Source organism: Petromyzon marinus, chromosome 65 (assembly GCF_048934315.1).
Source record: "Petromyzon marinus isolate PM22_M1 ecotype Great Lakes invasive population chromosome 65, UKy_Petmar_22M1.pri1.0, whole genome shotgun sequence".
NCBI classification, from domain to species: domain Eukaryota; kingdom Metazoa; phylum Chordata; class Hyperoartia; order Petromyzontiformes; family Petromyzontidae; genus Petromyzon; species Petromyzon marinus.
In genome coordinates this window covers 6,770,007-6,785,682 of record NC_133731.1, presented here as the reverse complement: position 1 = coordinate 6,785,682, position 15,676 = coordinate 6,770,007, and the positions used below count along the sequence as shown (strand labels likewise).

Genomic DNA, 15,676 nt, shown 5'->3' with positions numbered 1-15,676 from the left:
TCTCATTCTGTATAAATGGGTGCACCATTGAATTTATCGGCAGGTTGTGTGTGGTGGGGTCAAGTTGCAGGTACTCCCACCATCTTCCAAGACATCATGTAGACCGGTCACCCTCTGTAGAACTCCCACCAGAACTCCTGCCTGTAGTGGCATGAGCAAGCAATTGCAGCTCTGCGCCGTGACTTCTATTTCCACTTATCTCGTTGCAGTTCTTCTGACGGTTGCTCTCATTCCCAGTCCACATATAGCAGCATCAATGCCAGTTACCTGATTGGTTACCCACCCATTCAAGCCAACAATTTTGACCAACCTTAAATGGGCCCACTCTTGTCAGATCTCAGACACTAAGCAGGGTTGAGCCGGTGCAATACTTGCATGGGAGACTGCTGGGGACTACCAGGCTTGGCTTACGAGGTGGTCAGGAGATGGCAGTGTAGCCATAGATTCTTGAATCTATCAGTGTGGAGCTTTTGAGTGCTACCCCCACCCCTCATATAAATGCTGTTTAATGTTTACAATAATATGTGGCAAAGAGACCAGCCATAATCATTCCACTTCTGGACGATGGCCTCCCCGCGCAATCGGCATCTCTCACGATCCTGCAGATCTATAATGATCCACACCTAGCGCCTGCACACAGGACTCAATTCATTGCTCCATCTCCTCGGTTGGCACAGTCTCAGTCAAGTAGCTTCCGTTGGATGCCACTCCGGTCCATTTTTTCTTGACCATCGTCCATCATCCTTCTCTAGGCGCCTGTCCTCCCCAAGCCGGCTTCTTTCAACAGTTCGAACGATGTCGTGAACCTGTGTATATTATCTAACCCTCGTGTTGTCCGTACGTACGTGTGTGTGTGTTGAACTTCTTTCGCACCACCGTACGTTGTCATGAACCTGTGTATATTATCCCATACCTGTCAACCCATACTGTTTACCCCGTATTCTTGTCCAGGGAAATTGAATTTTCAGGTCCAGATTCTACACAAAACACAAAAAAATTGTCTTTGTGTTTCTCCCTTGTGATGGGAATTTGTAGGATGAACGTTGATATATCTAAGGGCACGGGGTGACCAATGAGGTCTGAATTGATCTTTAATAAGGTAGGCACTAATAAGCAGGGGCGGAGCTAGGATTTTGACTTTGGGGGGCTGACTTCAATATTCTGAGATATCTCAGTGTTTATGTTTTTCAATGGGCGTCACAAATGTATAAAACAAATTTTATTGGATTTGAACGCGGAGTTTATTAATAGGTCGGAGCCGCTGATGTGGCTAATAAGTTCGATAAGTTTGAAAGGCTGCCGCTCAAGCAGCCTGCAGGGCAGCACAAGGTGGCAGCCTGCAGGGCAGCACGAGGTGGCAGCCAGCATTTTGCAGCAGCCAGATATCCGGTTATCCCAATTACCGACTTTCCCAAGATTTCAGGGGGGGCTGAGCCCCCCCCCCCAGCCCCCCCTGCTGACAGGTATTATATAACCCTCGTGTTGTCCGTACGTGCGTGCGTACATGCGTGTGTACGTGCGTGCGTACGTGTGTATGTTGAACTTCTTTCACACCACCGTACGTAGCCAACCGTGCTAATCGGAGGTGCGGGCGGATGGACAACAAAAACGTTCCTTTCACCGTCTCTCAATGTAATCCCAAGCGGGCATCTTGCCATGCTTCTTTGTGAGCACCTCTGCGTGTGTGTTCCGTATCTTTTTTGTTTGTTTAACGGCCAGTATTTATGAACCGTATATCATAGCAACTAGTACATTCTGATTCGTCATTTCCTTAGGCACATTTGGGTTCTTAATGTTAAGCAACATGTAGAGAGAGTAACATTGTATAACCAATAGCATTGCAAGCATAGTCATAATAACTTTTAATATGTGCGTCCTTTAAAACGTTTTGACAAGACCAAGAGTGACAATGCATGAAGCACAGTTTTCTTCAGTGCTCCTGTCACAATCCCTATCAGGCCTAAACATGTGTTTTTTGCCAGACACACCAGCCAGGCATAAGCACGATTAATAATCCTCATGAGCATAGGTGAGTTGAACCTGCTTCGTATCCAGGGCAGGTGCGAATCCCAGGTGCAAGGGCAACTTTAATTGCCCGCAGTCTTGTAATATGACACGTGTGAATTGTCACCGCAGATATCCAAACAATCAGAGAGGGACATGTCAAGACATGTGTACAGAATCAACCAAAAGCCCTCTATATTCTACACAAAACAAAACAAGGTACTCGGTACTTCAGTATTTGATGACATTTAGCTGTTGTGGAGTTTTTTGTTGTTGTTACGTGTGATTGTGCAACCACTGTCAGTGCAGTTGCAGCAGCATCACCAAGTAATTTCTTCAACTCTACACTGGGTAACCTGCGGTGGGGGATTCACACAGCACGGCACTAAACTGGAACTGTCTGGCACGTGGCATTTCAATACAGTACTAAACTGGACATGTCTGGCACGTGGCATTTCAGTAGAACACTAAACTTGGACTATCTGGCACGCGACATTTCTTTGCAGCTTCCGAGATGCAGCCAACCTCAAGTGGGCATCGCTCTACGCGCTGTTCGGTTTATTGAGCTACCTTAGCACGAGTTTGAATTTCCTTCCGATTAAATTTGTAATTTTACCTGTTATATGCAGTGCACGGTGAATCCACGCGCGTTATTTCAAGGACACGCCATAGCAACGTGGACGTATCCACCACTGGACCCGTACACCACCTTACGAGAGACAAACACCAACCCATGCTCACTTGAGCAGGAGACCTGCTTTAGACTTTTGACGATGCCCTATTGTTGCGGTGTCTTTGATGTGTTAATTTGTCACAGGTGATTGGGATCTCAAGAAAATCCACGTCGACAGAAAAGATCAAACAAGGGAAGATGTTTTCTGCATTGCCTCCCATCACGCTTCCTGCAAAACAGCTGGACACGCCCTTCGACTGTTCTGAGAGTCAAGATGTCTACACTTTTGGACCCGAGGATTAAAAAAAATAATTGGAGGTTTTTTTGAGCGACGTTGTTTTGCGCTCTGTGTTCTTGGTGGAGACTTTTAGCCACCGCAGTTAAAATGTTTTGGGTGTTCAGTTTTTAAGGCAGTGTTTTTCACCAATTTTCAGAGGGGAGGGGGGGACACTTTCGCCAATAAGTGTGAGTAGGGCCACCACACATTTGAAACCACAGTTGGGTTTGACAGCACGATGATGATGATGGGGGGGGGGGGTGTTTTCACATTTGTGTATTGTTGGGGGGGGGGGCGCATGTCAGAGGGCCGCAATAAAGGCCCATCAGGGGCCGCCAGTGGCCCGCGGGCCTTGCACTGAAGAACGAACTGTGTTTAGGTGTTTCGGTCAATGTTTGAAAGCTATGCCATTCAAGTGGTGAAAAAAAAACCTGGGTAATTCTGAATAGGTAAAACATGGTTCACCTCAGTCGCAATGAAATGGCCATGAACAAAATACAAACTGTGTTTAAAGACTGCTCACGGAGCGTGGAGTTGAAGTAACATAATAAACACGTCTTCTTGGTTCTTTTGGTAAAGTCACGTAGAAGGGAAATAATAAAATAATGAAAATAAAAAAATTTACATTCTCACGACGTTTCGCCCACAACATAAGCAGCCGTCCTCAGGTGAAGAAACAGAGATGTTGGAAAGACAGCCCTGCTCCTCCCTCCCACCCAGCTTAAAATACGCAGCCAAGCTTAGCAGTGTTCATTGGAGCGCTGTCTTTCCAACAGCTTTGTTTCTTCACCTGAGGACGGCTTCTTGTGGCCGAAACGTGAGTATTTAATTTTTATTATTTTATTATTTCCCTTCTACGTGACTTTATCAAAAGAACCAAGAAGATGAATCCCTGCAGTCACGAAAGCTTTAAATAAAAATAATAAACACGCTTGACACAATAGGAGCAGTATAACATAACTGTCAGGCGTGTACTTTCGTCACAATGTGGATGCTGTGATTGCGAAGTAAATCTTGATTTGAAGCTTTCGTGACTGCAGGAATCCATACTCTTTGGCTCTTTCGGTAAAATCACGTAGGTATTAAATAAAATAAATCACGACGTTTTGGGCGCAACACAAGGGTCCGTCATCAGGTACTGACATAGGCAAGTACAGTCAGTTAAGACTTTACCTGGATAATAACGCCCTTCCAATGATTGCTCAGTTTGTATCCATCTTCTCGGTTGAAGTTTTGTCTGTGTGTATTTATCTGGATGGCTTCTTGAACAAATCTCTGAAGGTAGCCGGTAGGTTTGCAGAGTGCCTCCATCTTGGAAAAATCAATTTTGTGTGAGCCCACAGCGTTAAAACAATGATCAGCAACGGCAGAGGTATTGGTCCTACCGTGTTTCAGATCTGCCTTGTGTTCACGAACGCGGTCCGAGACATGCCGTTTCGTTTCCCCAATGTAACTGCTGCCGCAACCACAACTCAGTTTGTAGACACCAGGGTATTGCATGTCAGGAATCACATCCTTTACAGATGGGATTAAATCACGGATTTTGTGTACTGTGTTGAAACGAACCTGGATCTTGTGTTTGTTTAGGATTTTGGAAATATTTTTGGTAACCCCTGCTATGTATGGTAAAGTGATGGTTTTGGTTGGATCCTCAGAAGGGGAGACAATCTTCTGAGGATCCAACCACTTTACCATACATAGCAGGGGTTACCAAAAAGATTTCCAAAATCTTAAACAAACACAAGATCCAGGTTCGTTTCAACACAGTACACAAAATCCGTGATTTAATCCCATCTGTAAAGGATGTGATTCCTGACATGCAATACCCTGGTGTCTACAAACTGAGTTGTGGTTGTGGCAGCAGTTACATTGGGAAAACGAAACGACATGTCTCGGACCGCGTTCGTGAACACAAGGCAGATCTGAAACACGGTAGGACCAATACCTCTGCCGTTGCCGATCATTGTTGTAACGCTGTGGGCTCACACGAAATTGATTTTTCCAAGTCAGAGGTACTCTGCAAACCTGCCGGCTACTTTCAGAGATTTGGTCATGAAGCCATCCAGATATATAAACACGACACAACTTCAACCGAGAAGATGGGTACAAACTGAGCAATCGTTGGAATGACGTTATTAACCATGTAAAGTCTTAACTGTGATGTTTCAATCCTACCTGCCTATGTCAGTACCTGATGACAGACCCTTGTGTTGCGCCCGAAATGTCGCGATTTATTTTAATTAATACCTACGTGATTTTACTGAAAGAACCAAAGAGTATGCGAAGCAAATGTTAAATTTTTCTGTTCATTGCTAATATAGCTTAATTGAGTGCCATCTTGTAAGGTTATGTCAAGTGTACGTTCAACATTAAAGCACTTAAAAGCCCATGTAATTCCATACTTTTTTTTTTATTCAACGTTAGGAAATACATTCTGTGCAAATGATTGGGACTGGTGATGCTGACGTAAGATTCACAATCAAATTCTTATTTCGGAAAGGTTACGAGTTCGCTACCCCGTCGCGAGTGTCAACTCAGCCCTTCACCTTTTTGGCGTTGTTAACATTATTACGTCAAGAGAGGTGAGGGCAACGAGTCTTGGCGGCTGCCCCAGCGTATCGGGGATTCTTTAACGCGAGCGGAAGCGCTACCTCGCTTCACTGGAGCAAAAGACAACACTTTTACACTTTGATATTTAAGCTGTAGATTCGTAAAGGTTGCAGTAACAGCGTTGTGTAATAGCGGAGGCTCCAGGGTTATTTATTGTAAAAGTGTAAGAGAATCAACAACCGGTGGCAGAAAATATTGTAAAGGAAAACATTGCAATACAACAACAAACTTTACATATATATTTTTCCTCACTTTAAAAATAGTTTAAAAGGCATCACTGTTACGACAGAACACTTGTAACTTAAATCCTGGCCACACTCCACATCGATATGCTTTTAGCATAATGCCACACAACAGTGGACAATGGTGCAACATTGACACCTAAGTATAACAACTCCCAAGTTATCTTACAGAGAGCACCCACACACATACGGCATATCCAAAGATATACGAACATGAAACAATGTGTACTCTTAGTGCAAAACAGCATTATTTACGCTATTCTTCTGCTTAAAAGCCAGTGATCAACTGCGTTCTTCGTTGACAGAGGTGCGTGCGATGTGTGCCGTGGTGGTCATTTGCCGGCCATGGAGTGTTCGTTCTTTTCACCCGATGTTTAAAAGGAAAGTTGCGCCTTAAGAAAAAACGAACAGGGCTCGTCCAGCTCTGGCTGGGCTCAGAGTTTCGTTGGTGCAGGCTTGGCCACCTCTTTGAAGTGCACCAGAAAAACGCCCTGGGACATGTCATGGGGCAGGAGAATACAGGGTGCTTTAAAATAAATGTTAACACTTAAATGGGATTAGTTTTTAATGGAAAAAGTAAAGAATAATAATAGACTATTATTATGCATGTAAATGCACGGTATTGAGTGGTGTGCTGTCACACGACTGACAAAAAACCAGGACTTGCTAAGTAATGTTTCTGCGAAGACTTGCAGATATCGCACGGGAGCTGACCTCAAGAGATTGATCTTGGGAAAACCAGTACGGTAAAGTGTTAAAAATGGTAACCGTGGCAATCTAGTGACATCCATTAAATGAATTTAAATGCATCAATGCAGGGATATCATGACATCACAGCAAGGACAGGTGGCAACCTCGCGTCTTTAAACAACAAAAAATACTTTAAAATCACACTCGTTTTGGAAATCTAGCGGCGTCACTTAAATGGAGTTCGATATAATGTCAGTTGCGGGTGGAGTCACAACAGCGCGCTGGACGATGACCCTGGCGTCTTTGGTTTGTTTTGCTCACCAAACGAAGCCTCAAAACATCACGTCGGACGCAGCCGGTGTCGCACACCGCCTCGCCACGTAAGCACCGGGAGAAATTTGTGTTTTCCTTCCGAATTGTTATTTGTTAACGAACATATCCTGAACGAGGAGGTAAAAACCGTGAAAACCCACCACACTAGGCAGCGCCACAAGGGAGTAGGAGGGAGGCTGGCGCTTCACCCGCTTGGTAGACGGGGGTTGGGGTGGTGGGCAAGCGAGAGACTTCACACCTCCGCTCATAACTCCCTGCTCAGGGAGACTGGGAGGCAAGCGCCAATTAAGTTAAATTTACCGGGTAAAATGTGTATAATTATCGCACGCCGTTTATGTTATAAATCCCACCCCCTACAGCATCACCAAGGTAATGTGCTCGAGACCATTTCTGTTCACGTTAGAGGTAACGTCCCTACAACATCACCGAGGTAATGTGCTGTAGATCAGTTACGTTCACATTCTTTGGGTCTTTCGGTAAAGCCACGTAGATATAAAAACAAAAATCAAAATCGCGACGTTTCGATCGCAACACAAGCAATTGTCTTCAGGTGAAGAAGAGTGGGAAATCTGCTGAGGTAGGCTGTCTAAACAGCCTTGTGTTGCGATTGAAACGTCGTGATTTTGACTTTTGTTATTTTTTTATATCTACGTGGCTTTACGGAAAGACCCAAAGAATATGAATTCCTGCAGTCACGAAAGCTTTAAGTCAAGATTTAGTCACGTTCATGTTCGAAGTAACGTCCCTACAATATCACCTAGGTAATGTGCTGTAGACCAGTTACATTTTTGTTAGAAATTACATTCCTACAACATCAAGGTTATGTGCGATAGACCAGTTACATTCACGTTCGAAGTAGCGTCCCTATAACATCACCTAGGTAATGTTCTACGGACTATTTACATAAAAAAAACAGCGGTGGTCGCCGGAAAGGTTACTATAGCCAGAGAGAGCGGATTAAAACATAGAAAATACTCGGTAGCCCGAGGTGGGGATTCGAACCCGTGTACTTCAAGTGTTAAGGGTGACCCACCCTTCCTGTACTGTCTTCTCGGCAATGCCGCCTTCACGGGGACAACCAACCCGCCGTACTTTATCCCTAATGAACATCTGTTGCATCGCCAACGTTGCCACTAACCCCATCATCCAATTCCCTGACCCCCCTTGCCCCCAGCCTGCGCCCGATGAAGTACAGGGACTACCTCTACTTACGAACATTCGACTTAGGAACTTTCAGAGATAAGCACAAAACCTGTCCGTATGTCCCGTTATAGCTGTTCAATGATGCCATTGCCCGTCACAAGTTGATTATACAGAGATGAAGAGAACTGTGCACACATCTCTGGGTAAGTATTTCAAGAGAGTGGAGAGGAAAACACGAGCGCCAAAGGGAATTAGCATCTATATCTGCAGAACGTGAAGAACCAGTGGCATCTACATCTGCAGAACATGAAGAACCAGTGGCATCTGCAGAACATGAAGAACCAGTGGCATCTACATCTGCAGAACATGAAGAACTAGTGGCATCTACATCTGCAGAACGTGAAGAACCAGTGGCATCTACATCTGCAGAACACGAAGAACCAGTGAAATTGACATCTGCAGAACATGAAGAACCAGTGGCATCTGCAGAACACGAAGAACCAGTGGCATCTACATCTGCAGACCATGAAGAACCAGTGGTATCTACATCTGCAGAACGTAACCAGTGACATCTACATCTGTAGGAGAAAATACAACTTGTATAGCCATTCCACATGTTTAGTGTACACGCCGTACAATGTGTTTGGAATCAACGGGAGTAAAGTTGGACTTCCGAACATACCTCTGGAACCAAACTCGCTCGTAAGTAGAGGAATCCCAATATAACCTCCCCAATTGTACAAAAGAGAGTTGGCGCTGCCCACGATCTAGCATGATGCGCTCACACACGCGCGCACACACACGCGTGCACACACGCGTGTGTGTGCGCCTGCTTGTTTGTGGGCGTTGTGTGTTAGGTGGCTCGTCCTCTTTGAAGTTTCACCGTGAAATTCGGCAACCGTGGAGGGCGGGCGGGGGGACACGCAACCGCGATGCGCTTTGGATTTCCAGCCCCCCCCCCGACCCCCTGGGTGGTGCTGCGAATTGGGCTAAGTGTCTCGAACAGAGACAAACTTTTTTTTTTTAGAAAAAATAAAGACGGGGAAATGTGACTCCGAAACACGTGCTTCTCCATCAGCGGTCACCCATGGGAAAGAAGATGATGCAGTGGGGTTTTTCTTCTTAGAGACCTGGAAAGTAAAACACGAATGGCGCATTACTGATGAGAACGCACGGCAACTTTTGCCACGCATGGTCACGTGAGCGCAACGCGATTTAGAAATAGGCCGCGAGCTAAGATTTCAATTCACGCTCATTTTCGTGATGCGCGCGTGCCAGTGTTGAAACGGCGCGCGCGCCGGAGTGCGTGGAGCCCCGACGGTGTTCCCGAGCGCGCTGGCGAGCTGATCGGTCGTCCTCGGGGGCGGGCAGCCGAGTCGAGTAAGCGACGCTGCCGCCTGAGGTGCGGCAGCACGACAACCGGCGTCTTCCTTCTCGCGCGCCATTTCGAAGGTCCTGTCCGAGTGAACTTTGCACTTGGTGTCAAATGGCGTTTCAAGGTACACGCGATTTCGAGTTGGGCGACCGCCCCCTTCCCCCCCCCCCCCCCCCCGCGCGTACAACGAGATGGCGCATTGCTCTCCCGATTGTAAAGATGCTCCGGGAGAAATTTAGAATGCGCCAAAGCATAAAAACTCGTGCCCGGTGTCAATAAATGCACACAAACTTGGGTCTCGCGCACAACTGGCAGGTCTCAACATGCGGAGAATACGGTAATGAAATACAAGGGGTCGGTCGGTTCACGATGCCATCGATTAAAACGATATTTCGATGAATGATCCGCCTGGCCCATAGGGTCTCCCCATTGTTTCTATCACCGATACATTTTCGATTAACGATATCACGCGGAGCCGACAATTTCGACCAATCGCAGCGCTCCTAAGTGGACTCGGCAGCAGACCTCGGCCAATCAGCGGCGCTCTCCCACCCCAACTTCTCCATCAACCCCTTAAGCCATTTGTCATCTTCTTAGCCTAAGGTAAGAATTAGAATTTTACGCTCTATTTATGCACCTTTTATATGCTCTATTAATTGCTTATTCATGTTTCTATCAACATGTTCTTATAACGTTTATTTATTATAATCGCGTGTTCAAATACTCCAAACTACGTTTCTAGGGTGAGAAAGGTCAACTTCCGGTCGTCTTTGAACAAATGAAGCCTTTAACGCGTATTTCCTATGTTCGATGAACGATAACTTCAATGAACGATGGTTTTTCGTGGAACCCGAATCAATATCGTTAACCGAGGGACCGCTGTACCAGCCGGTGGTTCAGAGAGCTCTACTCAAGATCAGAAGGTCGTGAGTTCAATCCCCAATCATCGGCCAACTCCCACCCATCATTCGATCAAGATCACGTGAACCCGTCCCGTACAACATACGAATCGAAGTCCGTCTCCATTAATGGTAACTCAGGCAGAAGTCCACCAATAATAATAATGATGCATCGCGGCTTCTGATTTAATTAATCGCTGTAAAACTTTGGCTTTCATGACCAATAAAATCCATAACAGAGGTTTTTGGGTTAGATCACGTAAATATCAATGTGTCGTTAAACCCGCCACCACCCGACACAGCCAATGAGGAAGGTTTGTCACGTAAACAAAACGTGCCATTTCGTTGCTAGTTCAGCACCACACGATGTGTTGAAGAGTAAAACCCACAACATTTACAATTCCAGTACCCTGACGTTTCGCCAGTAATTACAACCGGTATCATCTGGCGGACAGCCAGATTTGTGGAGAAATCCTCCTCTGTCGGGTGGTGGCGGGTTTCACGACACATTTATATTTACGCGATCGAACCGAAGGAACCTATTTCGGATAAATCGATTGCCTTAACACGGTACTCCTTTGTACGTGAATTATTCTAGAGGGTGAGCGGTAGCTCGCCTGTGCCTTCTGCGGTGACACTGCCTGTGACTGCTGTCACTGAACAAAATAAACCATGAAAGGGGCAGCCCTTATCTTACTTAATATTTCAATAACAGCGCCCTAGCTCGAGGGTGCTCTTCATAACATAGTTTAGAAAGCGGTAACGAGAATCGTGGGGTTTAGATGGCGGGGCAGTGCAAGAGTCTAAGGAGTGAGTGACTGTAACAGAGAGCAACATAGGGGATCACGAAAGGGCTACAGGGGAGGGACAGGAAGGAGTGGAGGGGTGAGGGGAGGGATGAGGAAGGGAGTGGGCGATGATGGAGAAGAGGTGGTGAGGCTTTGAGAGAGGAACGGAACGAGGTTAAGGAGGGGGACTGGGGCAGTGTTGAGTCTACGTGCAGTGTTGAGTCTATGGTGCAGTGTTGAGTCTATGGGCAGTGTTGAGTCTATGGTGCAGTGTTGAGTCATTGGCCAGTGTTGAGTCTATGGGCAGTGTTGAGTCTATGATGCAGTGTGGAGTCACTGGGCAGTGTGGAGTCATTGGGCAGTGTTGAGTCTATGGGCAGTGTTGAGTCTATGGTACAGTGTTGAGTCTATGGTACAGTGTTGAGTCTATGCCGCAGTGTTGAGTCTATGATGCAGTGTGGAGTCATTGGGCAGTGTGGAGTCATTGGGCAGTGTTGAGTCTATGGTGCAGTGTTGAGTCTATGGGCAGTGTTGAGTCTATGGTGCAGTGTTGAGTCATTGGGCAGTGTTGAGTCTATGGGCAGTGTTGAGTCTATGATGCAGTGTGGAGTCACTGGGCAGTGTGGAGTCATTGGGCAGTGTTGAGTCTATGGTGCAGTGTTGAGTCTATGGTGCAGTGTTGAGTCATTGGGCAGTGTTGAGTCTATGGGCAGTGTTGAGTCTATGGTGCAGTGTTGAGTATATGGTGCAGTGTTGAGTCATTGGGCAGTGTTGCGTCTATGGGCAGTGTTGAGTCTATGGTGCAGTGTTGAGTCTATGGGCAGTGTTGAGTCTATGGTGCAGTGTTGAGTCTATGGGCAGTGTTGAGTCTATGGTGCAGTGTTGAGTCTATGGGCAGTGTTGAGTCTATGGTGCAGTGTTGGGTCTATGGGCAGTGTTGAGTCTATGGCAGGAGGGATCTCTCGTCACGGTCGTATCGTCAGTCAGCTCGCAGTGAACGGCCACGGTGGCAGCGGCCTCTCACCTGTATCGTCACTGCCATCGTCCAGGAGGCGCTGGTGGTGGAACGGGCGGTTGATCATGTAGCGCTTGCGCACGACGAACAGCACGCCTAGCATGAGCGCGATGGCCAGGAGCACTCCGAACACGACTCCTGCCACGTGGCCCGAGCCCTCCGCACTGCTGGCTGCCGTGGGGGGGGTAGGGGGGGAGAGAGTGAGAGGGAGATTCAGCGGGACGGTGTTTTGCGGTCGGCGGGGACTTGCACGTCAAAATTCGTAGGGGATTCTCGCCCGGTCGTCGCGACGAAGGGTCGCACGGTTCGCGTTGGGCGGGTCAGGGCCATGTATCCACGTGCGTTGACACCGAACCGAACAGTTCATAGTCTGCCTATGTTATCCGCATCGCCAGTTTCTTCAGCCTCCTACCCTCCAGTCCCGCTCACTTCCCAGACCCGGCGTTTTGTCGGCCTCGGGTTGGAGCTTGCACTTCGCCACGCCCCCTACCCCACCACCTGGGCCCACCCCCTCTACTACCTGGCTCCTCCCCCACCCCCCCCACCACTCTTACGTATATATAGCCTCGTGTCACAAGCAGCCTCCTTTTGCCCATTTTAGCAATTTGTTTATTGCTGGGGTTGTTCCCACCTACTGACGGGCGCTTGTGTTGCGCCCGAAACGTCGTGACTTCATTTATTTTATACCTACGTGATGACTTTACCGAAAGATCCAAAGGGCATGAACTGAACAATTCCTTTGCGTTTTACCGTATGATAGCTCTTTTTGTTCAGAAGTGCCCTGGCCACAAATGATAGCTCGACGAAGTGGCTTCCCTTCACGTGGAAATGCACGGCGGCCAAATATTCTGAACACGTGACCGTCGACTCTAAATGTGGAGGGGCAAAAACCGGAGGACCCGGAGGAAAATCCACGCGGCCACGGGGAGACAGAGAGACAGACATGCTCCAAACTCCAAATATACAGCAGCAGCAGCAGGTGTCAGGTGCCTGGATCGAACCCACGACCTCCTGTATACAAGGCGAGGTAGTTAACATCTCCTAGCCACCGTGATAATGATGATGAGAGACGCAAACTCCAAATATACAGCAGCAGCAGCAGGTGTCAGGGCCAGGATCGAACCCACAACCTCCTGCGTACCAGGCGAGGTAGTTGACATCTCCTAGCCACCGTGGCGTATAATGTCACGTGGGGCCATCGGGAGTCAACCGAGCTTGCCGGGGGACGTCAGTTACCTTTGTCGTTCCTGCTGCCGTCTCCCTTTGTGTCGCTCACGGTCGTGCTCGCCACGCTCTTAGGCGTCGTCGCGGCCGCTTTGGTCGTCGCCTTCGGCGTTGTGGTCGCCTTCGGCGTTGTGGTCGCCTTCGGCGTTGTGGTCGCCTTCGGCGTTGTGGTCGCGGCCGCTTTGGTCGTCGCCTTCGGCGTTGTCGTCGCCATCGGCGTTGTCGTCGCCTCGGCCGTTCCGTTGGCCGTTGCGTTCACCGTGGTTGACACCGTGCTGCCGTTGCCGGCGGTGGCAGAGGAGGCTGCCGTGGCGTTGGCGGCGGCGGTGGCGTTCGCGGTTGACGCCGGCGCCTCGGCGGCGGCGGTGGCGTTGGGCGCCGCCTGCGACGACTCGTTGCGCCCCGGCGACGTGCCGTTGCCCGGAACCGTCGATGGCCCTCCGGTGACGCGCGGCGGCGGCGGCGGCGACGACGGAGTGGCGACCGGCAGCGTCGTGCTGACCACCGCGCCGCCGGTGGTCGCCGTCGCCGGAGCGCTTTCGGCAGTCGCACTCGACGTGCCGGCCACGAGCACGGCGAGAGTCATCGCCAGGCTCCACCACGGGGCCCCTTTAGTCTGACGCATCCTGAGGGCCTCGCCTTGGGTTTTGCTTCTTTCGCTTCGAGCGGAACGGGCGGACCTGCGACGACAGCGGGGATTTTCACGCGGGGTTCAGCTCTCGCAGGCCAAAGGCGCAGCCCTGCAAGCGATGCCTCTGCTCGTGCCGCTCGCTGGCGGAACGTGCCCCCCCCCCCCCCCGCCAGAGAGGCGGAAAGTGGGGGGGTTCGTAAAGTTACAAATAGACTAACACTGAACCATTTTTGATTTGACCAGGCAAGGCCCCCACTGAGCTACGAAGCTATTTTTCAGACGCGACCTAGCGATCGCAAACGACACGCTCAACGAAGTGGGCCCATCATCACCATCATCATCATCATCGTCATCACGCGGAGGTGTAAAGCGGCAGCCGAATACTCTCAACGCACGATGTCTCTACAAGTGGAGGCGTAGCTCTGGAGCGTCCGTCTGGCCTGGCAGGGTACTTTGTTGGCCTACTCTTCTACGCCGGCCAGACGTGTGAATGCTCAGCGCTTTGCCCCACCACACGAGGCCCTTGGTTTGACTTTGGTGAACCCGCAGAGAGACGGGAGGTGGAGGTCGAGAGGGGTGGGGAGAGGGGATTTCATCAAATTGCTCCGGGAGATGGAAGCCGATCGAAGGGCTGCGACCTCTGGATTGCAAGTCCAGTGCACTGCTGTCTTGCACACAGCTTAAAGGTCCGCGGTCTGAGCGTGGCTGTGTTTCACTCCAGCGCTGTCCTCGAGACAGCCTGGTCCCTTCACCTGATGAAGGCCGCTTGTGTTGTGGCCGAAACGTCGTGATTTTTGTTGTTTTATTTTTTACCTACGTGGTGACTTTACCGAATAGAACCAAAGCGTATGCACTGCTGGTCCTCGACGCAACTCTGGCGGCGGCGGCGGCGGCGGCGTTCTTACCGCGTCGACTTAGCAGCTCCGTGCTCGTTTCACGCACCGAGTGCTCCCTGCCGCAAAATGGAACCACCATTCCTTGCCGAGCTCGCCAAGGGGGCATTGAGGCACGAACCCCGGTCGTTGTCGCAGCGGCGGCGGCGGCGTTTGGCCGAGCCGTCGAACAAAGGCGGTGGTCACCGCATCGTCGTCGTCGTCGCGCGGCGCTTTGGGATTGCGCTTCCGCGGCCGTCTGGAACGCTCTTTCCTTTCCGGTATTAGGAAGCCACTGGAAGCCACTGGGAACTTTGAAATCGTCATCTAGATTGACGAGCTGCAAATTGTGTTTAGTTTGTTGTCCTTCCCGCACCCCCTGCACCTCCGTTTAGCACGGTTGGCTTTGCACGGTAGTGCCAAAAGAAGTTCAACATACATAGACTCGCAGAGCTATAGACTCACACAGAGACCCATAGACTCGCAGAGCTATAGACTCACACAGAGACCCATAGACTCACACAGAGACCCACAGACTCACACAGAGACCCATAGACTCACACAGAGACCTACAGACTCACACAGAGACCCATAGACTCACACAGAGACCCATAGACTCACACAGAGACCCACAGACTCACACAGAGACCCATAGACTCGCACAGAGACCCACAGACTCACACAGAGACCCATCGACTCACACAGAGACCCATAGACTCACACAGAGACCCATAGACTCACACAGAGACCCATAGACTCACACAGAGACCCACAGACTCACACAGAGACCCACAGACTCACACAGAGACCCACAGACTCACACAGCGACCCATAGACTCGCACAGAGACCCATAGACTCACACAGCGACCCATAGACTCGCACAGAGACCCATAGACTCA

The 15,676-nt window shown here is 49.3% G+C and overlaps 2 protein-coding genes across 5 annotated transcripts in view; one reads left to right on the top strand and one right to left on the bottom strand.

Annotated features, from left to right (window-relative positions):
* The window catches only part of LOC116956455 (uncharacterized), a 31,633-nt gene extending 26,292 nt beyond the window's left edge, over positions 1–5,341 (top strand). For all 3 annotated transcript variants that reach the window (XM_076054316.1, XM_076054315.1, XM_076054314.1), the window contains 2 exons: positions 2,137–2,223; positions 2,822–5,341. In XM_076054316.1, coding sequence (XP_075910431.1) covers positions 2,137–2,223; positions 2,822–2,980 — 246 coding nt within the window. In that variant the 3' untranslated portion in view covers positions 2,981–5,341. The remainder of the gene's footprint in view (positions 1–2,136; positions 2,224–2,821) is intronic.
* Positions 5,342–5,345: 4 nt separating this feature from the next.
* Positions 5,346–15,676, bottom strand: part of LOC116956466 (uncharacterized) — a 36,788-nt gene continuing 26,457 nt past the window's right edge. For both annotated transcript variants that reach the window (XM_032978128.2, XM_032978129.2), the window contains exons 2-4: positions 13,286–13,953; positions 12,059–12,220; positions 5,346–9,102 (exon numbers count right to left, since the gene is read on the bottom strand). In XM_032978128.2, the coding sequence (XP_032834019.2) occupies positions 9,095–9,102; positions 12,059–12,220; positions 13,286–13,898 (783 nt within the window). In that variant the 5' untranslated portion in view covers positions 13,899–13,953 and the 3' untranslated portion in view covers positions 5,346–9,094. The remainder of the gene's footprint in view (positions 9,103–12,058; positions 12,221–13,285; positions 13,954–15,676) is intronic.